The sequence below is a fragment of the Carcharodon carcharias genome, chromosome 15 (genome assembly GCF_017639515.1).
Source record: "Carcharodon carcharias isolate sCarCar2 chromosome 15, sCarCar2.pri, whole genome shotgun sequence".
Classification (NCBI taxonomy): domain Eukaryota; kingdom Metazoa; phylum Chordata; class Chondrichthyes; order Lamniformes; family Lamnidae; genus Carcharodon; species Carcharodon carcharias.
In genome coordinates this window covers 122,655,315-122,682,913 of record NC_054481.1, presented here as the reverse complement: position 1 = coordinate 122,682,913, position 27,599 = coordinate 122,655,315, and the positions used below count along the sequence as shown (strand labels likewise).

The window sequence follows — 27,599 nt, the reverse complement described above, 5'->3', positions numbered from 1 at the left end:
TCCAGACCCACGGCAATGTGGTTGACTCTTAAAATGCCCTCTGAACAGTGACAGTTGAGGATGGGCAATAAATGTTGACCTCTCCAGTGACACCCACATCCCATGAATGAATATTTTTTAAAAACCCTGCATTTATATAGCACTTATTATGACCTCCCAAAGCACTTCTTGGCCAATGAAGTACTATTGAAGTGAAATTGCTGTTGTAATGTAGGAAACAGAGCAGCCAATTTGCACGTACCAAGCACCTACAAATAGTCATGCAATAATGACTTTTTTTCCAGTGATGTTTAAAAAATGACCTGGACATCAAGGATAACCCACCCTGTTTTTCTTTAAAATCATACCGTGGAATCCTTTACATCAATCTGAGAGAGCTGATGAGGCCTCAGTTTAACATCTCATCCGAAAGACGCCACCTCCAACAGCACCTCATCTCTCTTAGTATTGCACTGAAGTGTCAGCCTGGACTATAGTAGTGTGGGTGGAACTTTAACCCACAACCTTCTAACTCAGCCAGGAGTGCTATCCACTGAGCCATAGCTGACACTGGTCAGCATGTTTACTGTATCCTTGTGCTAAAATTATTATTTTAAAAAGGAAACTATAGCTTGCAATACCAGCAGTTAACACTAAGGATTAGTGAATACTCTTCCTGAAAGAACATAAGACATAGGAGCAGATGTAGGCCATTCAGCCCTCGAGCCTGCTCTGCCACTTAGTAATATCGTGGCTGATCTGATTGTGGCCTTTAACTCCACTTTCCTGCCTAAACCCCCCATAACCCTTGATTCCCTTGTCAAACAAAAACCTGTCTAACTCAACCTTGAATATGTTCAATGACTCAGTCCCTACTGCTCTATGCGAAAGAGAATTCTAAACACTAACAACCTTCTAAGAGAAGAAATTCCTCCTTATTTCTATCTTAAATGGGAGATCCATAGTTCTAGATTCCCCTAGGAGAGGAAACATCCTTTCAGCATCTACCCTGTCAAGCCTCTCGGAATCTTATGTGTCGATAAGGTCACCTCTCATTCTTAACTCCAATGTGTATAGGCCCAACCTGCTCAACCTTTCCTCATACACAAAGTCCTCATTCCAGGAATCAGCCCTTCTCTGAACTACTTCCAATGCAAGTATTATCAAGTAAGGATCAGTTCTTCATCCTATAGTGGTGAGGTTTTCCATTTATAATCCTGATAAAATCAAATGTGAAGATTATTTCTAATCTTTTCTCAAAACCGATAAGTAACTCTGGGCAGTTTAAATACAGCTTACACAGTTGTGGGCTTTAGTGAAGGTCATGTTTTAAAGAGAATATATTCTATCATTACTTGATGGAGCCTGCAAATGACACACTGGAGTAAGATTGAATTTTGTTACCCAATTTCTGGGTGGAAAATGGGGGAATGGAAGTCCAATTTAGAGGGCTAACCTTTCATTACAAACAAAATTGGAAATCTATCCAATGAATATTGGGTTGGGCATCCTGAGAGTGTGCCTAAAGCAGGCATTTGACTCTTCAAATATGCTAATAAAGGGCCTGGTATCTGTTTTTAGACCTATCCGAGAAATGTATTTGCCTGAGCAGTGCAAGCATTGGGCCTACTGGGCTCAGGATCACCGGGTGTGCATTCAGTCTAATAAATGATCCTTTAAAGGGGTAGTTGGAGGCCACCACCAAAATGGTAAGTTTCTTTTTATAGAAAATACCACTGTCTGCCTCTTAGCACTTCTACAGACAAGGCAGGCAGCCTGGAATGGGAGGAGATCTGAGAGGCAAGCTGGCAGCTACTCAAAATATTAAAAAAAAGTGTGAGGACCAATTTTGGGTGAACCTTGGACCAGTCTCTTCTGCTTTATGCACCCAAACCAATTTATCACCCATTTATATCAGAAGCTATGCTGGATTGGTCAATCGTAAGGCTCTCAGTTAAAAATGTTTTAATCCATGGCACCTTTATGGTATTGTTATGCTGCTTTTCAACTTAAAAGGGGGCCACATGTAGTAATATTCTTTCATAGGCTGTGGCATGTAAACAAATGAATGTTTTGGTGAGGAACCTCTGAAGCACGAATGTTAAGGCATGCAAGCTGTTCACTGGCAGTTTTCTCTCATGCTCTTAATCTGTTTGAACTATAGAACACATTTAAGCTAAATATTTGGATACTATGTCAACCATTTTGACATATGCTGTTGTGTTTCAGACATGCAGATATCACAGTATAAGGGTGATTTCTAGCATTTGGGACAAAATATTCATAAATGTTTATGATTGTGTTTATGAGGTATATTTACCTCTGTATAATGTAAATGCCAAATTATTTTACCAACCTGGCTTTATAAACAAATGATGGATTTTTCATTTGCAAGGAGATCCTGTTGATTTGTACAGAATTTTAGCTAGGCCACACTTGGGGCATTGTGTACAGTTTCAGGCACCTCCATTTAAGAAGGAAATAAAGGTAATGGGAAATGTAAACTGTAAATTCCCGAGGATGTCACCAGGGATTAGGGGTTGCAGTAATGCAAGGAAACATGAGAAGTTGGAGCTGTTTTACTGGAGGAAAGCTGATAAAGACTTTCAAAGTTATGACAATGTAAATTGTTTTAGTGAGATGAAACGAGAGAAGTCATGAGTTTAAGATAATTGCACAAATAATTACGAAGGTTAGAAAGAGTTTCTTTACTGGGTGATGAGAAAGTGAGAATATATGGTGAACAAACATGAGAATATAATTCGGGATAAATGGCTCATGAAGGAAAACAAAACCCTGGCACAGTTTATGGGTCAACTGTTATGAGAGTTTTAAATCACTTTGACTGTGGAAATGGGGTGTATGCAGGTCAGTTGCCTGTACGAAGAATTACTGCTTCATTCCCACTTGATTGCTGCCTGCTATCATAACTAGGCCCATTTCTTAGCCAGTCAAGGTACCCATCTGATTCAGGCACAGGGTACATTAATCCATTCATATCAAGGCCCTATGATTTCATTAGATTGCCAATGACATTTTCCTGGCCTACTGCCACTGAAGACAAATCACCAAGCAAAACCTGCCAGCAAAGTGAAGTAAGTCAAAAAGTTTCCTCCTCGAGAGGAACAGGAGTGTTTTGCTGGGCTCTATAAAGAAAGTCTGTACCTTGGCTCCCTTCTCTTTCCACATATAAGATGCCCCTTGGAAGATCTTCACACCCAGTGATTCTGACTTGCTTGAAACCAGTTGGCTGCCTCTTACTACCCATTTTGGCTAGGGATATTCAAATGAAGTCCAGGAGTTAACATAGCTCAAGTTTCAAATACCTACCAAGTAGGTTATGAGCTGCATTCACCACCACCGGAAGAAGAATTGAAGAAGAAGTCCTTTTAACTGACTCGCTACATGGGCTGTTAATTTCTAAGCTGGTACTTGCAAAGATGTGAATCAGGGATCGTGATCCTGTAGAGGACTGTTCACTTTGGAAGAAAAAAGGGAGTGTGTTACTGTGTGACCTATTGAAGGGTTCTGATATTGTTCAAACAGAATGGTATTGTTCTCATTGCCCATGATAGAAAAGTAGTTGTGGAGAAGCGGGAGAAGTAATTGTGGGGGCAGTGCAGGTGCAAAGTGTAGAAGTGGCAGCAGAAGGAGGTTTGGCAATGTGTTGCTGTCCTTTGAGGAGAAGCAGTTGGGGATTGGGGAAAGGCTTGAGTGCTAGGGCAGGGCTGAACAAAGACTAAGCGAGGTGTTAGTAGGAGTTTTACCATAATAACTCAGGTCAAATCATTGTTTTTTTTCCAGCACTGTTGCGAGGTCCTCAGCATAATTTTAACGGGACTATTTGCCTTGGTACCTTTTTCCCTATCAGTCAAAAATATTTCTTCCTCCTGAACTCCTGCATAAGGACTCCCATGACACAGTCTAAAAATCTTGGCCTTGCACTCTTCAATATGACTGTGTATTCTTTCACTTATGCTTTCAGGTAGGCACTGAGGTACCCTGCCCCACCCACTTTCAAATGCAGATTGAAAGCATTCCACCGCCCCCCCCAACCAGGAATCTCATTTTAACAACTTCTAAAATAGCATCAGATTTAGGAATGACAGGGGTAGAATTCCTCATGCTAACCAACGAGTATTGACATTCTTTTCACAGACCGTGGCTTGAGGGTATTACTGAAACGAGTGTTAAAAGTGCTTAATTATCTTCAGTTGAGAGTCAGCAGTCTGGAGCCTAGTTAATATCAATCATCAGTAATCATTGAAATGGATTGAGAAAAACAAAAATTAATTCAGGCCTAAATTAATCTACTAAGGTTGATCCAATAAATTAACTTTTCTCCTATATTGCTCAGACCTATTTGCTATACATGGGATAATCATTTATACAAATACAACTTCTCTAGAATTGTGGCATATTTAACTTTCAGTGCTTCAGATGTCAAAGCCCTGACTTTATCGACTCATAAACATTTATAGCACAGAAGGGGGCCATTCGGCCCATTGTGTCTGTGCTGGTTAACAAAGATCTGACTGCACTAATCCAGTTTTCCAGTGCTGGCCCATAGCCCTGGAGGCTATAGCAACCCAAGTGAATATATAAATACTACTTAAATGTTACAAGAGTTTCTCACTCAACCACCCTTTCAGGCAATGAGTTCCAGACTCCCACCATCATCCTCCTGGGTGAAAAAAGCTCTCCTCAACTCCCCTCTTAGCTTTCTACCTCTTTCATTAGTAGAGGGGCCAATAACTAGGGGCATAGATTTAAGGTAAAAGTCCTTCCTATCCACTCTATCTATGCCACTCATAATCTTATACATCTCTATCAGGTCCCCTTTCAACCTTTGCTGCCCCAAGGAAAACAATCCCAGCCTATCCAATCTTTCCTCATAGCTCAGACCCTCCAGCCCAGGCAGCATCCTGGTAAATCTCCTTTGCACCCCCTCCAGTGCAATCGCATCCTTCATATAATGTGGTGACCAGATCTGCACACAGTACACCAGTTGTGGCCTAACCAGCATTTTATACAGTTCCAGCATAACCTTCTTACTCTTGTATTCTATGCCTCGGCTAACAAAGGCAAGTATCCCATATGCCCATACGACCTTATCTACCTGCCCTGCTACCTTCAGGGATCTGTGGATATGCACATCCATGTCCCTTTGATCTTCAGTACTTTCCAGGGTCCTATCATCCATAGTGTAATCCATTACCTTGTTAGCCCACCCCAAGTGCACTACCTCACACATTTTTGCAGGTTGAATTCCATTTGCCACTGCTCTGCCCACCTGACCAGTCCATTGCTATCCTCCTGCTACCTTCAGGGATCTTTGGATATGCATACTATTTACCACCCTACCAATTTTGGTGTCATCCATGAACAACTTCTTCATATCCCCTACACTTAAGTCCAAATCATTTATATACACCACAAACAGCAAGGGCCCCAGAACTGAGCCCTGTAGAACCTCACTGGAAACAGACTTCCAGTCATAGAAACATCCCTCTACCATCACCCTCTGCTTCCTGCCTCTCAGGCAATTTTGGATCCTACGTGCCACTTTGCCTTGGATCCCATTGGCTCTTACTTTCTTGATCAGTCTTCCATGAGGGACCTTATCAAAAGCCTTGCTAAAGTCCATGTAGACCACATCAAAAGCATTACCCTCATCAACACTCCTGGTTACCTCCTCAAAAAATTCAATCAAATTCGTCAAACATGACCTTCCCTTAACAAATCCATGCTGACTATCCCTGATTAATCAATGTCTCTCCAAGTGCAGATATATTCTGTCCCTCAGAATCCTTTCTAGTAACTTCATCACCACCGAGGTTAGAATGACTGGCCTGTAATTCCCTGGTCTATCCGTCCCTCCCTTTTTAATAATGGGGCAACTGTAGCAGCCCTCCAGTCCTCTGGCACCTCACCTGTGGCCAGAGAGGATTTGAAAATTACTGCCAGGGCCCCTGATATCTTTTCCCTTGCCTCCCTCAACAGCCTGGGATGCATCTCATCTGGGCCTGTGGATTTGTCCACTTTTAAGGCTGCTATACCCGTTAGTACCTCCTCTCTCTGTTAATTTCCTCTAATATTCCACAGTCCTCCACCCTGATGTTTATACCTGCATCGTCCTTTTCCATTGTGAAGACCGACACAAAGTATTCATTGAGGACTGTACCCACGTCTTCTGTGTCCACACACACATTACCTCCATAGTGCCTAATTGGCCCTACTCTTTCCCTAGTTATTCTCTTGCTCTTTATATATTTAAAAAACCCCTTTGGGTTTTCCTTTATTCTACCCACCAATGCTTTCTTGTGAACTCTTAGCTTTCTTAATTTCTTTTTTAAGTTCCCCCCTGCACTTTTTATAAGTCCTGTAGGGACTCTGTCATATTGAGCCCTCGGTGTCTGCTATAAACATCTCTTCTTAATCCTAACCTTTATGTTCCTTGACATCCAGAGTTCTTGGACTTTGTTTACAGGAATATATTTGCCCTGTATTCTTGCTATTTCCTCCTTGACTGCCTCCCACTGCTTCGACACAGTTTTATCTGCAAGTAGCTGCTCCCAGTCCACTTGGACCCAATCATATCTCATCTTAGTAAAATTAGCCTTTCCCCAGTTTATAACTTTAATTCCCAGCCCAACCTTATCCTTTTCCATAACTATCCTAAATCTAACTGAGTTAAGGTCACCATCTCCAAAATGCTCCCCTCCTGATATGCCTTTCACCTGCTCAGGCTCATTTCCAAATATTAGGTCCAGAACTGCCTTCTCCTTTGGGCTTTCTACATACTGGCTAAAAAATTCTCCTGGTTGCAATTTAAGAATTTCGCTCCTTCCCTACCTTGCACACTAAAACTATCCCAGTTAATATTTGGGTAGTTAAAATCCCCTATTAATACTGCATTATTATTCTTGCACTTCTCTGAAATTTGGTTACATATTTAATTCCCTATCCCTCCATGACTGTTTGAGGGCCTATAGTACACACCCAACAGCATGTTTGCCCCATTTGTGGTTTTTACTTCTACCCATATGGCCTTATTTGATGATCTTTTCAAGATATCATCCCTCCTAATTGCTATAATTGATTTCTTGATCAATATTGCGACCCCCCCTCTTCCCCCTCCACTTCTCTCCCTCTCTCTATCTCGTCTGAATACCCTATAACCAGGAATGTTGAGTTGCCAATCCTGTCCTTCTTTTAGCCAACTCTTGGTCATAGCTATGATATCAAACTCCCACGTGTCTATCTGTGCCCTCAGCTCGTCTGTCTTATTTCTCCGGCTCCTTGTGTTAAAATATGTTCCATTTAGCCTTTCTAAACTCACTTCTTTCTTATCTAGCCTATGTTTCCTCTGCCTTCCAGACTCACTCTCTAGCATTTTAACTTCCAATTCCATCTCCCCTTCTCTCCCCTCTGAACTACTTTTCAGGATCCCACCCCCATGCCAATTTAGTTTGAATCCACCCCAACAGTATTAGCAAACCTCCCCATGAGGATGTTGGTCCTGTTACTGTTCAGATGTAACCTGTCCAACTTGTACAGGTCCCAATTCCCCCAAACAGTCCCAATGCCCCAGGAATCTAAAGCCCTCCCTCCTGCACCATCTCTCCAGCCACACATTCACTTGCTCTATTCTTCTGTTCCTATACTTATACTGGTGGTGGTGAGCTGCCCTTCTTGATTTGCTGCAATCCATGTGGTGTAGGTACATCCACAGTGCTGTTAGGGAGGGAGTTCCTGGATTTTGGTGAATGAGGTGATGCATCATGCAGAAGCACCAAACCACCTAAAAGAGTGTATTTTCCAGTGGAAGCATTACTGTGGGATATGTAATACTTTGGGATTCAGATATTATGGAATCCATCCTATTTATATTGCAGAGTGTATTCCACAGCAACAAACGGACTACAGCACATGCACAGGCTCACATCTAGATCCTCATTTGAAAGTCATCATTTGAAACTTTATTTTCTTGGCTCCAGAATTTGATAGCTGGCCTGTATTATTGACCTGAAAAGTTGGCGGTTGGTGATCTACACAATATCAGAATCCCAAAATATGACACGTCTTGAAATAATACAATACCGTTACTGGATCTCTTATCTGGTATCCCAAAATCTGGAAGGACCTGAAAATTGGCTCCATTCTAAGCTGGCTTCCTGGTTGGCAATTTGAATGAAACCCTTTGATTCTTTATTTTTCATACTTAATTTTATGTATTATAAGTACATGCTAGGCCTAGGACCCAAAATCATGTAAAATCCCCAAATCCGGCATATGTCCTGTCCCGAGCTTCCCGGATACTGAGTTCAGTATCTGCAATACAAAAGGCAGCATTAGTTACTCACATTAGGAAAACTTAAAAATGAATGCATGAAATGTTGTCTGATTGTGTGGCAACCCCTTAAAACTGATTATTCAGTTTGTATTTCAATACTTAACATAGTGAGTGCCTGTGACTGACTTCTACAAAAATAGAATTATGATGGGTAATACCATTTACTAATAAAACTTTGCTAAGGGGACAATATATAAAGCAGATCATTATTAAAAGTTGGCTTCACATTAAGGCAAAAGCAAATCTAGGAGTATTATGCCCGATCTACTAGTATGACACCAATGGACTGCTGCAGTCATGTAGTCCTGAGTTGCTACGTTGTAAACCGTTGGGCCCCACAGCTTTGAACTGACCCAAATCTACCTGGTTCTGGGAAAACATGTTGCTGGCTAAGCACATGGTATCGAGTGTTTGTAGACTTACTGCCCTGTCAGGGCTGACAATTTGGCAGCCAACATTTTGAAAGGGGCCTTCCCTTGAGCAGACTGTGCAGCAGCCTGATTCATACTTTGGATCTCTTAATTATGCAAATCTGACACTGATATTAACTGGAAAGAACAAAAATACAGACGAGAGTTGCTCATTTCTGTTCAGATGATTGTATTCAATCAGGAAAGCTTGGAAACCTAAATTAACCTCAGTAAGGAGAGAAAGACTTGCACACCTATTGTGACCTCGGGACATCCAGATGTGCTTTAGAACCAATGAGGCACTTTTGAAATGTACACAGTTGTAATGCAGGAGACGCAACAGTCACTTTGCACATGACAAGTTCCCAAAATAGCAATGTGATGATGACCAGATAATCTGTTTTTTCTGATGTTGATTGAGGGATAAATATTAGTCCAAGACACCGGGAATAACTCCCCTCCTCTCATTCAAAATGGTTTCAAGGGGTCTTTTACATTCACTTGAGAAGTAGATAGGGGCACTGTTTAACATTTCATTTGAAAGGCGGTGCCTCTGAAAGTGCAGCACTCCCTCATTACTACGCTGGAATGTCAGCCTAGATTTTTGTGTTTAAGCGCTGGAGTGAGACTTGTACCCACAACCCCTTGACTCAGAGGCGAGAGTGCTACCCACTGAGCCACAGCTCACATTGAAAGCATGCGGTTAACTGGAAAAACAAATGAGGTGAAGGCTCCTTTGCACAGTTCGGGGGAAAGAAGAAAAATATGTTTGAATGTTGATTTGAAATAAAATTCAGAAAGTGATGATGTAGATTCAAGATTAAATCATGTTGAGCATATCCAGCATCTTCAAGCTTCATTGAAATGTGTGCAGTTCTTGTGACTATTCAAGATCAGAAAAAAGGCACTTTCTTTTATTCCACCCTGAAAATGGTTAATAAAATTGAATTGAACTAAGTGTAGGTTATACTATCTTTTTCCTCTATTTTATACGAGATACCAAGAGGATGCGTGGGGGCGAGTGGTTGGATTTATAAGAAATGAGACAACCACAAGTGTGATAATCCAGTCTTGAGTTAAGTACTTGCCTTGTTCACCACTCTGTGCAAGATACCAGATAATGATGTCACATGATATTATTGGGTTCTGAGCTCTTACTATGGAACATTACCAAGCCTCAAGCTCCAAAGTACTTAAAGGTTGTATGCAGCATCTGGCCAGTCTGCTTTTATACTGTAAACATAATTTGCATTAGCTTAACTGAGCCTGTTGGTTTTGATTCTGAAGGCAAAAGTCAAAGCTCAAGGCATAACTGGGCACCATAATGATGAAAGTAAGGATTAGACACTTTCAATTGGTCATCCAGAATAATTATTAGGTAGCCAATTATTATGAACTTCATTTTTATACTTTCATTAAAAATATATTGGTTCCAGAAGTATAAAACTGGTACTGCTTTTTTTCTTATACCGGGGTAGCTATGGGAAAACAACTACTTGTTGAGCTCTTCTATGCATTTGTCTGTCTTTATGTCTAAATCTGTCATTTTCCTTCCATTTCTCTTGCAAAATTTTCACAAAATGTTTGTGCTTCCATACTTAGTTTCTAATAGTGAGTTCAAATGCTTTAAAGATTTCTACATGAGAACTTTCAACACAAGCTAGTTATTTGCTTGTTCTATTCAGGAAAAAAAATGACTTCGTTTTTTTAAAAAAAACTTGCTTACACGTTTTCAGATGATTGTCTGCACTGCAATGTCATCTCTGCAGAGAAGTGATACTCTTTTGAATATCCATTTTTAATCTATTATACTCTGATATGACCTACTCACAGACAGTGCTTTTATAAATGCTTTGCAAGATGCTCCTGAAAAATGTTTTATTTTAAGATGAAAATATAAAGCATTAATGCCATATATTGGTCAGATTTCACACAGTCGTTTCCAGCTTCATCTTATTTTACACCAACTCATACACAATAGTGCCTTAACTCTTGTGTGTTCCTAATACAATAACGATGATCACTTACAGGTACGACTGTGCATTCAAAGACCTGGATACATTAATCAACATGCAGCTTCAGAGAGTTAGCAGAAAAATGCAATTTGTGCAAAATACACAGTTCTACTTCTGTATTTGTGTAACAGACATAACAAAACTGAAATATGGGACTACTTTGAAGTTTACATTATGCAATTTAAACTAGAAACTCAGTACAGAAGAAGACTTTATGATGTGTTCATTGTAAAGCTTATTCTACATATAGCATGAACCATATTTAAAATGGACCAATAATATTCTGAAGATAATTTTGGCAATTTTACAGTATTGAGCTGGTACGGTACTGAATAACCTTAACTCCAATAAGTAATTGACTGACTCTTAGATGGATTGTACCTGTTTTCTCAGTTGTAGTTTAATTTGTTTTCCTCTGTCTTTATCTACCCTTATTTTCTCAGGCGAAATGAAGAAGTAACACATATCAAGATCCAGAATACAGGAGACTTTTATGACCTATATGGAGGAGAAAAATTTGCAACATTGGCAGAATTGGTTCAGTATTACACAGAGCAACAAGGTCTCCTACGAGAGAAGAATGGAGACATAATTGAACTGAAGTATCCTCTGAACTGCCAAGATCCAACATCTGAAAGGTATTTCTTTCTCTGCCTGTGCCTCTCAGCCCTTCTGCTTGATAGAATTGGCAGGCAATCTATTTAAGATCTTTGCCATTGTTCTTCCTAGAATGAATTGCAGTAAGTATTCTGAGTTACCCTTTTGTATTTTTTATTTGTTCCTAGAAGTAGGTGTTGCTGCCAAGGCCATCATTCATTGCCTATCCCTAATTTCCCTTCAGAAGGTGGTGGTGAGCATCCTTCTGGAACTTTGCAGTCTGTGTGGTGTAGATGCTCTCATAGCACTGGTAGTTAGAGAGCTCCAGGATTTTGACCCAGTGATAAAGGAATGGCAGTACATTTCCAATTTAGGATAGTGTGCGATTTGGAGGGGAACTTGAAGTTTGTTGTGTTCCCATGTGGCTGCTGTCCTTGTTCTTCTGGGCAGCAGAGGTCACAAGTTTTGAAGGTGCTGTTGAAGAAGTATTGCTGCAGTGCATGTTGTAGATGGAACATACTGCAGCTACTGTATGCCATTGGCAGAGGGAGTATATTTAATGTGGTGGCTGGTGTGTCAATCAAGTGGGCTGCTTTGTCCTAGATGGTGTCGAGCTTCTTGAGAGTTGATGGAGCAAATATATTTTTGTTTCTTCTCGTTTCTGAAGATATGAGATAGAAGCAAGAGAGGTTCACCACCAACTCAGGTCTACAGTTATCACCCATGATCACTTAGGGTGCTATTCGTGAATTTAATGATAATCTCAGCCAAGGGATCAGAGAATCCCAAAGAAATATAAACACCAGGAAATTGATCTAGAATCCATATGCAGTGTAGCCAAGGTCAGGAAAGTAGTTAGGAATAATTAAGTAATAGCTTACCCATGGAAATGATATACTTAACAACGTGAATATAATTGGCAACCTAGCCACTGGTTGATGCATTGAAACTATGCAGGGGGATTTTTTAATCAATTGTCTTCAAACCACCCCATGCCATCACCATTTCCTCCCCACCCCGATCATATAAACCCCAGAGAGGCAGGAATAGTTTGTATCTGACGTTGTGTGGCATGATCTTGCTGTGTATTCAGATGCAAAATATTGCGGGTAAAGTAGGCAGCATATAGAATGTATGATGCACATGGTCTTAGGAAAAATAGGTCCTAGACATACTCAAGTGTGCTGACAACCACTAAATGCAATGGTTAATGTGGCTCAGAAGAGCAAAAAATTCAAATTTCTCACTCAAGATGTTGACGCATCCTTGTTAGAGAAACCAGCCTCAAAATCCAATGGTGCTAAGCCTATTGCTTGGCTGCTTACTTGGCAGCTAAGCTTCCAATATGGCAGGGTCATTATGAGCCAGAAGTGTGCTGCCCGTCATAGTGGGGATAGGGGAAAAAAGCCATCTAGAACCCATGCCTGAAATGGGCGTTTTTCCTTTTGTATATGCGAATAAGGTGTCTGAGTTCTGTTTAATGCTTCCTTTGCAAAATTGATTTGCTCTGAAGCAGCCAGCACCGGCTGCATTCATGAAACCAGGCCTACACGTGGCCTAACAAGCTGCCCTTTATAGAGGCCACTGTAGGTTGCCACCAAAAAACAAATTTGGAAAAACGTGGAGCCAGGAGGATCATTAATACTATAGGATGTGCATTAGATGTCTGCAAATTGCTGGATCAACGAGAATGAGGTCTAAGGCTGAATAACATGCATCTAGAGCCTATAGGTGCAGGGATCACACTCTGTGTGCCCAATTTTTTGGCTCCAGCAAATATCAAATTTGCTTATAAAAATTAATAAAACATCCAGGAAAGAGTTAAATGCAATGATAACTGTCGGTGGAATTGAAATTGAAGTAGAATCAGGCAGAAAATTTGAAACTCCAAACTTCAAGGTCAGTTAAAGGCAAAATACTGCGGATGCTAGAAATCTGAGGCAGAAACAAAAAATGCTGGAAAAAGTCAGCAGACCTGACAGCATCTGTGGAGAGAAAGGCAGAGTTAACATTTCAAGTCCATACGGCTGTTCTTCAGAGCTCTGCAGAGAAGTCATACAGACTCAAAACGTTAACTGTCTTTCTCTCCACAGATGCTGTCAGACCTGCTGAGTTTTTCCAGCATTTTTTGTTTCTGCTTCAAGGTCAGTTTCCCTGATTTAACACAGAAACTAGAGCAGTTGAAAGCTAGGAAGAAATAATACTTAGTCAGAATTATCTACAAGTTGGTTAACGATAGGAATAGTGCTGGAACCTTCAACTTACTTCTGACTACCTGGGTGTGAGCATGATACTACCAAGAGATTTTGACCCTCTTACAATAAAGACTTCTGAAGAGCAGATGAAGCATTATGTATCTTAGTGAGAAAACACTTACAAACATATGTACAAAAATGATGGTTATGAAAAGCCTCTCCAGCCTGTCCCATATTGTAATACCTTTTGCATCATAATAAATATATATACTATCAACCCTCGCAATATAAGTAGATAAAAACCCAAAATGCTATTAGTACAGCGCACTTCACCAAAGAGGCATTAGGGGAGCCCTGCCACTGATTGCATGAACAAATGCAGCCACAATCATATATCCACGCTGCTTTGTACATAACTATGAAAGCAATGACTGCACTCACCTATATGGAACTGGGTCATTTCAGATAGCCACAGAGGATTACTGTAATGTCAGGACACAGTCACAGCATGTTTTCATCAAATGGCTGATGCATCTTGCAGGAGAGAGAGAGACTTTTTTCATTTTGGCATTATGGGATGTGTAATGGGTGGGTGATCCATCATCACCTGTTTTGCACATCCACCAAAGTTGAATTTCACCCACAGATTCATAGCTAACCTTGTAACTGATTTTTACGAAGCATTGAGCAAAGAATATGAACAATTGGCATTTATGGCCATGGGTTTGTCATCATGTCATTTTGTAAATAATCATTATAGAATAACATTTACAATGTAGCTTGCTGACACAACTGTCAAGCAGAACATGAGTGGAGACACAAGATTTGCGAATGGACTTTAAGCCTAAAAAATGCTCAGTGCTCAGGCACCCATTTGCATATAAAGGGCTCTCACTTCATATATCGAGAGAGACTTTCACCAATAACTCAACCACTGCAGATGCCTAGAGGTCTTCATAATATGATTTCCTGTTTTTTTAGCTGAGGATTGAGCTGTCAGCAATGTAATGAGCTAAAGAGAAGCACTATTAACAAGGCAGATTTTAAAGGGGCACTGTCTTTGACTTCTGTTTTTTTTCTCTCTTCCACCTTTTATGTTTTTGCTAAGTTTAAAGTTTTTAGTGTTTGGTGGCTGAAAATAGGTATTTATAGATGTGTTTTATTTCCAACCATCATTAACTATTTGCTTTATGTCTTGAACAAAGTATTCTCATTAATGTCTACCAAGTCAGCAAACAATGAATAATAAATATGTTAGAGGGTAAATTTAACCCGACCCACCATTGAGAAGATAATGGGATCGTATCAGCTGCCCATTTTACACTTTGCACAGCTCTGAAGAAGAGTCATACGGACTTGAAACGTTAACTCTCTTTCTCTCTTCACAGATGCTGCCAGGCCTGCTGAGCTTTTCCAGCATTCTTCATTTTTATTTCAGATTTCCAGCATCGGCAGTATTTTGATTTCATCTTAGTGTTTAATTCACTGCCATTTCTGTTCCAGGAATTCCTACTTGAAACTTGAAAAAGTACTGCTCCTCTTCTCTCTGACAGGATTTCCATTTGCCTCTTTCACCCTGCTGACCTTCATTGCTTTCCATTTTCCTCCTGGTGTTTGACAAGGTGTTTACTAAAACTCACATTCACAGACATATTTCCTTCCTCAGTGACTGTCTCAGTCTCCAACTTACCTCACGTGGATTCCAACTGAAGTTCCATCCCTCATGTTTCAAATCCATCCAAGATTACAGGTATCTCCAGGACATACAACGTTCCTCAGACTGCTGATCTCGCCACATCCTGAGACCTGCATTTGGTGCCATGCACCGCCATATGTACACGCTCGACCTTTCTCTCCAGCAGCACCGACTCATCCTATCTCAAAGCTACCCTTATCCCCAGTTTCGTTTTATCCTTCATCTCATCCGATGCCTTAACAAGAAATTTTTTCTCTTCCTTTCTAGTGTTAATGATCACAGCTCTAAAGAATAGTCATAGTGATGCAAAACTTTAACTCTGTTTCTCTCTCCACAGATGCTGCCAGACCTCCTGAGATTTTCTAGCATTTTTTTTTATTACACCTTGCACATATTGACGTCAATGGACAGTAAAATTGGCTGGGTGGCAAACTACCCTGCAACATAATGGCAATGTTAATACTGAACCTCACCATTTATGTTTTCAGTTTTATACAATGTTGTCGAAGAAGAGTTCCAAGAAAGTAATTTTTTAAAAGGAACGTCTCCCCCCCCACCCTTCTCTCAATCTCTCTTTCTCTCTCTCTCTCTCTCACTCACTCACTCACTCACTCACTCACTCACTCACTCACACCCCCTTCTCCCACACTCTCTCTCTCAGTCTCTCCCCCAGGTGGGAGTAGGGTGGACCAGGATGAACCACTCCTCTAGGGCTTGCAATGAATTCTTTGGCTTCCCGCACCTGACACCTTGGTGTCAGAGACCATTCCCATGGGACACAAGTAGTTGCTTTCTGCCACCCAGAATCTTGCTGATTTCAGGAGGAAGACCTCCAACATTGATGGCCCAGGCTTCACCCCAAGCTTGATGCTTGCCCTGCACATTTTATGCTGCACTCGTGTCTCGAGGTGCATGATCTTAAGAAACCTTTTAGAATTGATTCACTCCCTGGAACATGAAGGGACAGCTTGCTCCAAAAACAGTTTCATGGTCATCACATTGATTACCACAGGAACTGCAGCACTGCTTTTAATGTTTTTGAAGATTTCTAGATACAATGGTGGTTAGCTGTCACAAGCGACACTATTAGTGCTTATTTTGCTGAAATTACTCACGTGTCACTTTAATTACTTCCTTAGGTCAAAAATGCCCCTCTGAAGAGGAAAGTTCTACATTAATAATAAATGATATCTCTGTTCACAAGTAATTAATTTATAGTGAATGGGAAAGGTGCAGGAAGCCTGTTATAATTGTTAATATCGTCCCTTTTCAGGTGGTACCATGGACATCTATCAGGTAAAGATGCTGAAAAACTTCTGACAGATAAAGGAAAACCTGGAAGTTTCCTGGTCCGTGAAAGTCTCAGTAAACCAGGGGATTTTGTTCTATCTGTGTTAACTAATGAAGAAAAGGTTGAAAATGGAGATCGTAAACCAAGAGTAACACATGTGATGATTCGGAATCAGGTGGGTTGATCGGATTGGTTACAAATTTTTAATACTGAATCATGGAAATTTTAAATTTGCTTTCTTTTTAGCTAATAAAATGTGCTTTGAAATGTAGGAAGATCTGTTTCAAATAAATGATTTGCCAATTGGAGCCTACTTACTAGCGTAAAATTCAAGCCTTAGAGCTTAATAATATTATGATGACGACAAAGCATATACTTGATGAAAATTAAGGGCAAAAATTGCCCCCCATTGGGGGGGGGGTTGTGCAGGAGTGGGCATGAACAGGATTGGCGCCCCCCAATCGGGGCACTGCCATTTTATGCGAGCTGGCCAATTAAGGCATGCGCGTGAAAGAGCACAGAAATCTTCCTGAGGCACAGAGCTGCCTCAGGGAGATTAAGTTCAGAATGTAGGTTTTTATTAAAGTCAGAAAAAAATTATTTACACGTCCCCTCATGTGACAATGTCATAATGAGCTGGGACCTGTTTAACAAATGTTTGAAAATTTTTTATTTAATTAATAAACCCTTCACGAAACCTCATCCTGCTGTGGATGAGGTTTCATGAGAAATGTGAAGGCCACCTGGCCTCTTCGCCTGCCCACCAACCTTAAGGTTGGACGGGCAGCTCAGGTTATTGTTTTAATAGATACTTAAATGGCCTTAATAGGCCTTTGATAGTTCGGTGGGGGCTGCGTGCCCACCAAAGTGAAAATCTAAATGATGCACGGTGACGTCGGGGTGCCCGACCGATGTCACCGCGCGTCATTTTATGTGTCAGCGAGCGGGCTCCGCCCCCACTCGCCAACCCGAAAATTCTTCCCTAAAAGACAATATAAATAAAGATTTCTCTTGGCTCACCTGATTCCTCCATTTGTTTAGTGTACTACTTGGTTTGGAAGGGTTTAGGAAAGCCCCAGATTTAATCGCTGGCTCATGTTGAGTTAGTTGTTCAGAATAGGGGTTAGAAAAAAAATTAGACATGACTATCAGCTACACCAAGGCTGCTGATGGAAAGAGCTTGTGGCTTCATGTCAATGAAAAAAGTTGCTCGGTTTTAATGCCCCTATTATCCAATAGCTTGGTGACATTTTTTGGATTCGCACAAGAAGAATGACCACGGGTAAATTACCCACAAAATGTCTGACACCTATCAATCAGTACCCATCAATAGCTTGCGCCTCTGGAGAAAAGGGGTAAAAATGGAACAAAAAACTGATCACACTGAAAAAACACAGCAATGTTCCAAAGTATTCTCCCTAGTTCTTTTACTTCAGTTCATTGATTTCCAGCATTTATCAGCAAAAACGGAATATAACAATGGTCCTTGAAGGAAGCTTTTAGAAAGGAAATTACAATTAATATCAATAAAGTGTCTGGCTTAATCTGGAAGTAAGTATTCCCATAAATTATTCTTTTACAAATGTCTTCCTTTGTAATGGTTTAAATTTAGCTCAGAAGAGTGCAGAAGTGATATTAGCAGTATGTAAATTTCTAACTAAGAAAGGGAGAGGAGCAGAGTGAGAGGAAAATTGCTCAGGTATGTCCTGTATATAAAAAGCAGGATAAATCCAATGCAGCCAATTACTGCCCCATCAGTCTACTCTCAATCATCAGTAAAGTAATGGAAGGGGTCATCAACAGTGCTATCAAGCAGCACTTGCTTAGCAATAACCTGCTCACTGATGCCCAGTTTGGGTTCCGCCAGGGCCACTCAGCTCTTGACCTTGTTACAGCCTTGGTTCAAACATGGACAAGAGAGCTGAACTTCCAAGGTGAGGTGAGAGTGACTGCCCTTGACATCAACGCCACGTTTGATCTATTGTGCAATCAAGGAGCCCTAATAAAACTGGATCACTGGGAATCGGGGGAAAACTCTCTGTTGGCTGGCGTTATATCTAGCACGAAGGAAGATGGCTGTAGTTGTTGCAGGAGTTCCTCAAGGTAGTGTCCTGGGCCCAACCACCTTCAGCTGCTTCATCAATGACCTTCCTTCCATCATAAGGCCAGAAGTGGGAATGTTTGCTGCTGATTTCACAATGTTCAGTACCATTCGTGTACCTACACCACATGGACTGTAGCGGTTCAAGAAGACAGCTCCCCACCACCTTCTCAAGGGCAGCTAGGGATGGGCAATAAATGCTGGCCCAGCCAGTGAAGCCCACACCCTGTGAATGAATAAAAAAAAGAATGAACATTTTCTTGAGGATTATGAATTACTTTAAAGCCACTGCTCGCTTAAGGAGAATATTAATCATTATAGTTATGATGAAAGAAATCTACAGAGAATAGTTGTGCTGTAATACAGTAAAGGGTTTCTGACTGAAGGTCATGGTGATAAAATCTGAAACTGAGAGAGTAAGTTTCCAAGCAGTTCATGTAAGTTATCAGTACACTGAAATTGGTTTACTATCCATCATTTACTTTCCTGTAACTGTTACAGTCTAGAGAAATTATAGAATTTGAGGCATTCCCTTGATTCAACAAGTAAAATAAATTTGACTATCACTGACAATCCAGTCAATGACTCATGAAAACCAACTGTCTGACATTATCAATGTCTCCTCCCCAAAAAATACTGAAAACAGCAGAACCAGAGATTGTTGGGGGGTGAATATGAGAAGTTAATTGCTCATTTATAAGGATATGGCATTTGAAGATGCAATCATTCATTCGACCATCTCTATGAAGCCATTGAACTGCGGTACTGCATTCGGCCCCTCAGGGCTACCCTGTGGACATTAACCACAATGGATATCTGTTCCCTTTCCTTTGCAGTGTCTAACTGGAGGATGTTTGGATATAGGATCTCTCTTCATATTCATCACCTCCTGCACCAAGCCTCCAGTGCTGCATTGGAGAACTTTGGAGCACACTCTCTACCTTGAGGATCTTTCAGTACTTTTCCTGCTCAGATGCTCTTCCACAGCCACTTGCAGCACCTGCTGCAATCAAAATGCCCTTCCCCTTTAAGAAATGGAGGCTGGCTTTAAACAATGCAGGCTAGCTTTAAGTGATGCCAGCCTCTCAATTTTGCCCCCATGCTAGGGCGTGCAGCCATCCATTAGTGCACTTAGCGCTGGATGCACATTATGGTCATTGTAATGGACAGACAGCCCAAAGTTTGCATGCTACCGGCATCAGAAGGCATGGGCTTGGGTTAATTGTGCATCATGATTTCCAGCCCTGTTTTTGGGCCTTACTGAACTTTGAAAGCCCATGTATATACAACCAGTTCCTCAATATTAAATTTACAATAAACCTCTCCTTAAAATCTTAGACAGAGTATATTGGGCTCCAAACTTCTCGACATATTGATATTCTATATTTTCAAGCCATCTGAGAATTTAATCAGTCTGCTTTTTGTATTGATGTAGGATGGGAGGTATGATGTTGGTGGAGGTGAAAGATTTGACACACTTACTGACCTGGTGGAGCACTACAAAAAAAACCCAATGGTAGAAGTTTCTGGAATTGTCGTCCATCTTAAACAGGTATAGCATTTGTTCTTTTAAGAGGTAGGTTTATTTACTTCCTGGATACTTTTCCATGGTGTTAACTTATTTTTGATAAGGCACAAAAAGGGAATCTGACACATGCACCATTTATATTTTAATATTTTTCATTTGTAACACAAGAACCTGGGGTGTTGGATTCAAATATTATTATTATTGTTGTAATATCAAAGCGTGTGTGCATCTATTATCATAGGATCATTGAATGATGCAGCACAGGAAGCCATTCAGTCCATCATTGCCTGTTCCTGCATTTTGGTAAAGCTATCCAGCTTGTCTGCTTCCTCACTCTTTCCCAATAGTCCTGTAAATGTTTTCTCTTTTGTTGGATTTGCTTCCACCCACCCTTCCAGGCAACATATTCCAGATCTTAACAACTCACTATATTTAAAAATAAAATATTCTGTCATGTTGCCTTTGGTTCTTTTGCCATTCACCTTAATTCTGTAGTATCCTCTCGTTATCCCTCTGCTACTGGAAACAGTTTCTTCTTATTTCATTACCACAACCATTAACAATGTTAAACACCTGTATCAAATCTCCTCTTAACCATCTCTGCATAACTAAAGTCCCTCATTTCAGATACCATTTATAGCAAATCTGTTCTGCCTCTCTTAGGCTTGATATCCTTCCCAAAGTGTAGTGTCCAGAATTGTTCAAAGTACTCCAGCTAAGGCTAAGCCAGTGTTTTACAAAGGTGTGGCATAACTCCTTTGTATCTTTGTCCTCTACTAATAAAGCTAAGGATCACAAATGCTTTTTTAACAGCTTTCTCAACTTGCCCTGTCACCTTCAAAGATTTGTATACTATTCACCCTTGGGTGTCTCTGTTCCTGCACCCGTTTTAAAATTGCATGTTTTTTGTATTACTCCTGCTCATTCTTCCTGCCAAAATGTATCGCTGCACGTTTCTATGTTAAATTTCATCTGCTAAGTGACTGCCTTTTACATCAGACTGTCTTAATTCCTCCTGAAGTCTGTGACTATAAGTCTTGGCTTGTCATTATCAGTATCTTAATCCTTTATACGATTTCCCAAAAACTTGGTAAGTGACCTTTTATCATCAGAATCTACACTAGGAAACTGTCGTTCATTGCGAATTTGACTATCTCCCTAGCTGTGATTTGAATGAAAATTTCTGAATGTTTGTAACAGCTAAAAATGTGAAATCTGTAATACTATTTATAAAAAAAAAACACCCACCAAGTACATGGACTTTCCTTGTGCTTCAGGGAAGGCGAACAAATGTGACTTTGTTGCAAGTTAATGTTCCTACCAATCAGTTATTATTTTGATCAGTGTTTTCAAAATTACTGCCTTTTTAAAAAATAAACTTAGTTGCAAGTGCCATATATCATTGGGCTTGGAAGGTGTAAGACCATAAGGATTTTTAGGAACTGGATAAAGTCCACAGAATCAACAAGAACAAACAGTTTTGATCCATTTCAGCTCCTTTCTATCAACCTTCTCATCATGTGCCTCAGTTTCTTTTGTAGTTAAATATTTCTAAATAACTTGGTGCACAGTACCAGTTACAGCTACTATGTCACATAACTTAGTCTGCTAATATAATCATTTTTAAAGCTTATTCTTTTCCTTTACTGCAGCCAGATACAGGGCTGGAAGTTATATAGATTTATTCACAATCATTCCTAATCATCTTTTCTTGATCAGCAAACTTATGTCTATTGAACTTAATACATGTTCCTTATGGCCCCCTGTTCATATACTAATTATTTAAAATATTCACATTAAATTGCGCCTACCATCTATTTACCTAAAACATCCAAATCCTTTAGAAATTGGTTACATTGTGTCTTATTTATTATTTTCTGTCCCCTAATTTAAGCATGAATAAACTTGGACAGTTTGCAAAAGATGCCCTCATCCTAATCATTAATGGGGTACCAAGACAATAACATTTTCTTTTGTACAGCGATGCCTAATTAGTATAGCAAAGATTCTGTAGCATGCAATTCAATTTTTGAAGGGCATATTTTTAAAATTATTTTTATAGTTGCACTAGTTCAAAGAATGTTGGAGAAGCACAGAAAAATTGTGCACTTCCAGCCCATGAAATTTCTATCCATTTTTATTAATTAACAGAAAACCATGGGCTGGCAATGTTTAGTTTCACGTTATTTTCTCCTAGTGTGCACTAAGGAACAACAACAGTGATACTTTTACCTTTAATATACATTGTTTAAAAGAACATCTTTGCAAATTCCTATATATAGCACATATTAGAAGTCACCCAAGTCAGTACACATTCCTACATGACTCTGGCGTTGTTCAGATGCAAAATTCAGAGATTAATGCTTCTATTCTGGAAAAATGCATGGCTGAGAGTTGAAGTTCTCCCTCAAAGTAACACAAGAAACAACTGCTGTTTTAATTTTCTATTCAGTGAACGCTATGGTACACTTTAATTTAGCTATTTCTGTTTGATATTGCCTGTTCATTTGAATTAACTGAAAAGTTTGTCATTTTAATGGAACAACCTTTTTTCACAGCCATTTAATGCTACAAGAATAAATGCTGCAAACATAGAGAATCGAGTGAAGGAACTCAATAAAACAGCAGATAATACAGAAAAAGCCAAGCAAGGCTTTTGGGAAGAGTTTGAGGTAAGTAAGGTTATATATGTATATTTTTTAATACAGAAAACACCACAAGCTGGCATAAGAACACAAGAAGTAGGAGCTAGATAGACCATTTGGCCCTTTGAGCTTGCTCTGCTATTCAATAAGATCATGGCTAATCTACCTCAATTGTACCTTGTCCCATATCCCTTAATAGCTTTAGTACCCAAAAATCTATTGACCTCTGCCTTGAATATACTCAAAGGCTGAGCATCCACAGCTTACTGAGGTACACAAGTCTCTGACCTCCCCATGTAACCTGTCCACCCCATTACAATAAAACATATATATATATATATAGATAGTTTCCCAACTTTGTTTAGTGCCATGTCTCATTTTAACCTGCTTAAAGATATTTTGATGCTTCTTTAGTTCAGGTTGCAAAAGATTGATGTCTATCAATCACTAAAACCAATTCCCTTAACCTGACAGCAAGGTTGTAGATCTGCAACAAGGTGTGTCTAAATTTTTAGCAATGTATGCACATTGAAATGTAAAGGCATCATGCTTCCTTGACCTGAACTGCTGTAGTGGCAAATATAAAAATGTTATAAATCAGCCATTTTGCCAAACTTGTCTTTACCTCTTGATTAGATTTTATACAAAAATTGCATTGCAATATCTTTTTCAATAGGCTGTAATACCTTTTAAAAATAAAACACTGTAGTATCTGGATTTCTTGTTTTCTTGAATTCAGGTACTTCAGGTATTCTTGCCCACAACAGTAGTTTGACCCTGCCAGAACGTCAGAGTAGGAAGAGCAAAGGGGAATGAGACTCATTTCACCGTCACACAAAATCAAGAAGCGCACACCAGTCTACATGATTATTTGATTGTAATTAAAGGTCATCTACATATCACAGATCAAAAAGTAACCAAAGTTCTGTGCAACGTAATAAATATTCTCCAAATCAATTCATCCCATCAAAGGAAGGTCCAGCTAACTGGATTTAATTGTGAGAAATTCCTTCAAGCACATCATATGCATCTTTTGCAATTTTCTTCAACAGCTTCTTCAGCAACAAGAATATAAACTACTATACAGCAGAAAAGAGGGACAGAGAATAGAAAACAAAAGCAAGAACAGATACAAAAATATTTTACCATGTAAGTGGACTTTACTTCCCGGTTTGTGTCAGCATTCTCATTCTCTCTGATCCATGGGAAGGCAAGTCTTCAAAATTAAAACTCTATTCAATGAGAAAATGGGCATGTTCATCAAACCTGTGACAGAAAGCATGCTGTTATAAATTGATGCTATGCTTCCATTCATGGATGACCATAGCGGAGTTGTTTTTTTCACCATTTTATACAGATGACGACAGTTAAAGTAGAGTTAGAATTTATATTTCCAAATTTTCTTACACTGCCAATACCAATTGCAGTGAAATGTTGCAGGGGGCACAGTTACAATGAACTGTTTCCTGTGATCTTGTATGAGTTTAGTTGTGCCCATCTCAGCACAGTTCTTTGATGTCTAACAAACTTGTACTAATTCACAGAATGCAAGTTTGCCATCATAGACCTGTAACCTTATAAAAAGATATTGCGGGTATAGGTTCAAGGACTTTATGCTAATTGTGTTAATTATTTATTTTTTGCTGTAGTTGATAATACCAGAGTGACACTGAAGGAAGTGGATGAAACAATATTGGGATCAGATTATATAAATGCCAATAATATCACAGTAAGTATCTGTTCTCCTTCATGATGGTTTGCAGTGACTTAATTCTCAATTCTAATTTTAACCTGATGGCTGGTTATATCTTGTCTTATGTATTTTGTTCAACATCAAAAAAAGCAGTATGGAATCTAGAAATTCAGTCCCATGGATATTTGGCCTATTCCACTGCGCTTGTGATGGTTAAGGTATTTGATGGGCTGGAAAAATAATATCCTTGCTCTGGCAACTAAGAGCCAGATTTTGGCTACCTGAGGCCAGTAGCTTGAGTTAGAGCATTCTCCGCCTCTCTAAAGAGTACCCTGAAACACAGGATTTTCACTCTTGGGTTGGGGGTACGGAAATGATGGTGGTGGGGAGACGGCTGCAGGATACAATTAGGCTGCTGACCCCAGAAACAAAATGTAAGCAACCACAGGGGTGGAAAAATGCCGAGGCAAATTGGTTAGAAGGCCTGTCTCAGTTCTCTGGGAATTTCTCCCAATTGTTTTAGCAGCTGTTAGGCCCTGTAGCCCTCACCTTTCATTACCCACCTTCATGGCTCCTCATATCTTCCATGCTACCTCCATAGTCACTCACTCAGTATCCACCAAGGGCTGACCTCAGAACCCATTTGGAGATGAAAAAAAACTTCTAACAATCATATACAGCTCTCACTCATGTACACTTGATAGTGGAAAAAAAACTTGCCATTCATAAAAAGCATTTCCTCAAGTGGTTAATCTCTTTTATATGAACAAACTTGTAGTCAGACCCCACATCAAAGACAGCTAATCCTTTAAAAGTCTCTTTAAACTGTCAATTGAATTCAGAACACGCTGCTGAGATAATTGTGGCCGTTGAAATTCAGCCAAGCATTCATAATGGCATAATGATCAGGTATGAACCCTGATTTATATATATCGCTGATCAGTGAATGATGGGGATATGGTGAATTGAACAGTGTCTGAGGTGAGACAAAAACAGAAAATGCTGGGAAAACTCAGCAGGTCTAACAGCATCTGTGGAGGGAAAGACAGAGTTAACTTTTCAAGTCCGTATGACTTTTTCAGAGCTAAAGAGAAGTAAGAATGTGATGAAATTTATGCTGTTTAAGGGGGATGGAGCAGGTGAAACTGGATTGAAGACCAGCGATAGTTGGAGGCAAAGGAGAGATGTCATGAACAAAAGTACAAAGGGGTGTGGCTACAGGTACCCTTATGGGCCCCAGTTATGCCTGCCCCTTAATGGGGTATGTGGAATTTTCCTTGTTCCAGTCCTACTCAGACCCCCTCCCACAACTCTATTTTCGGTACATCGATGACTGTTTCGGTGCTGCTTCATGCTCTCGTCTGGACCTGGAAAAAATGTATCAATTTTGCTTCCAATTTCCACCCCTCCATCACCTTCGCATGGTCCATCTCTGACACTTCCCTTCCCTTCCTTGTACTCTGTCTCAATTTCTAGTGTTAGGCTGTCCTCCAATATTCATTACAAGCCCACCAACTCCCACAGCTACCTCAACTACAGCTCCTCACACCGTTTCCTGTAAGGACCCCATCCCATTCTCTCAGTTCCTTCGCCTCTGATGCATCTGTTCCAATGATGCCACTTGCCAAAACGGCGCTTCTGACATGTCTCCCTTCTTCCTTAACCCACGGTGGTTGACAGGGCCCTCAACCATGTTGGACCCATCTCCCGTGCCTCTGCCCACACACCTTTCTCTCCCTCCCAGAACCATGATAGGGTCTCCCTTGTCCTCACTTTTCACCCCACCAGTTTCTGCATTCAAAGGATCATCCTCTGCCATTTCTGCCAGCTCCTGCATGATGCCACCACCAAACACATGTTCCCTTCACCCCACCCTGTCAGCATTCCATAGGGACCGTTCCCTCTAAAGTGGTCTACTCCTCCCTCACCCCAACACCTCATCCCCCTCCCACGGCACCTTCTGCGATTGCGTGGGAAGGTGCAATACCTGCCCCTTTACCTTCTCCCTCCTCACTCTCCAAGGGCCCAAACACTCCTTTCAGGTGAAGCAGTACTTCACTTGCATCTCCTTCAATTTGGTCTACTGCATTCGCTGCTCCCAATGTGGTCTCCTCTACATTGGGGAGACCAAATGCAGACTGGGTGACTGCTTTGCGGAACACCTTTGGTCTGTCCGCACGCATGACCCAGACCTGTCACTTGTCACTTCAACACACCACCTTGTTCTCATGCCCACATGTCTGTCCTTGTCCTGCTGCAGTGTTCCAATGAAGCCCAGCACAAACTGGAGAAACAGCACCTCATCTTCTGATTAGGCACTTTTACAGCCTTTGGACTTAACACTAAGTTCAGCAACTTCAGACCACGAACTCTCATCTCCATCCTCACCGCTTTTTTTATCCCCTTTTTTCAATATTCATTTTTAACTTAATTTTTTTTATCCGCATTTTCATTTTTATTTATTTTCATTTTTATTCAATGTTTTATCCTCATTTTTTTATCCTATTTTCGATCTTTTTTCCCTATCACCGCCCCTCCCCCCACCCTATCCCCGCTAGGGCCATCTGTAATTTGTTCATGTTGTTCTTTCCAGAGCGTTTACCCTTGTCCGGACATTATCACATTCTGCTTTCTATCCTTAATGCCACTATCAGCACCTCCTTTAGCCAGTACCACTACCATTAACACCCCTTTGTCCTTTTGTTCATGACATCTCTCCTTTGCCTCCACTGACCTTCTATCCATTTTCACCTGCTCTACCTCCCCTTAAACAACGTAAATTTCATAACATTTTTACTTCTCTTTAGCTCTGAAGAAGAGTCATACAGACTTGAAACATTAACTCTGTCTTTCTCTCCACCGATGCTGTTAGACCTGCTAAGTTATTCCAGCATTTTGTGTTTTTGTTTCAGATTTCCAGCATCTGCAGTATTTTGCTTTTATCTTAGCGTCTGAGGTGAGTATCACAATCACTATGATGTGACAGTTCACCGATCTTGTCCAGTTGTGAGGTCATTAAACTACTCAAAATACTACATCAAGGTCCTTGAGCTTGACTTGTGACATTGACCCCCAGAGCTATTTGTTCCCACT

At 40.4% G+C, this 27,599-nt stretch overlaps 1 protein-coding gene across 5 annotated transcripts in view; it reads left to right on the top strand.

The window, feature by feature from the left end:
- The window catches only part of ptpn11b (protein tyrosine phosphatase non-receptor type 11b), a 133,105-nt gene that overhangs the window by 82,686 nt on the left and 22,820 nt on the right, over window positions 1-27,599 (top strand). For all 5 annotated transcript variants that reach the window (XM_041206346.1, XM_041206345.1, XM_041206344.1 and 2 more), the window contains exons 3-8: window positions 11,204-11,398; window positions 16,522-16,714; window positions 20,076-20,192; window positions 22,727-22,840; window positions 23,866-23,962; window positions 24,463-24,542. In XM_041206346.1, coding sequence (XP_041062280.1) covers window positions 11,204-11,398; window positions 16,522-16,714; window positions 20,076-20,192; window positions 22,727-22,840; window positions 23,866-23,962; window positions 24,463-24,542 — 796 coding nt within the window. The remainder of the gene's footprint in view (window positions 1-11,203; window positions 11,399-16,521; window positions 16,715-20,075; window positions 20,193-22,726; window positions 22,841-23,865; window positions 23,963-24,462; window positions 24,543-27,599) is intronic.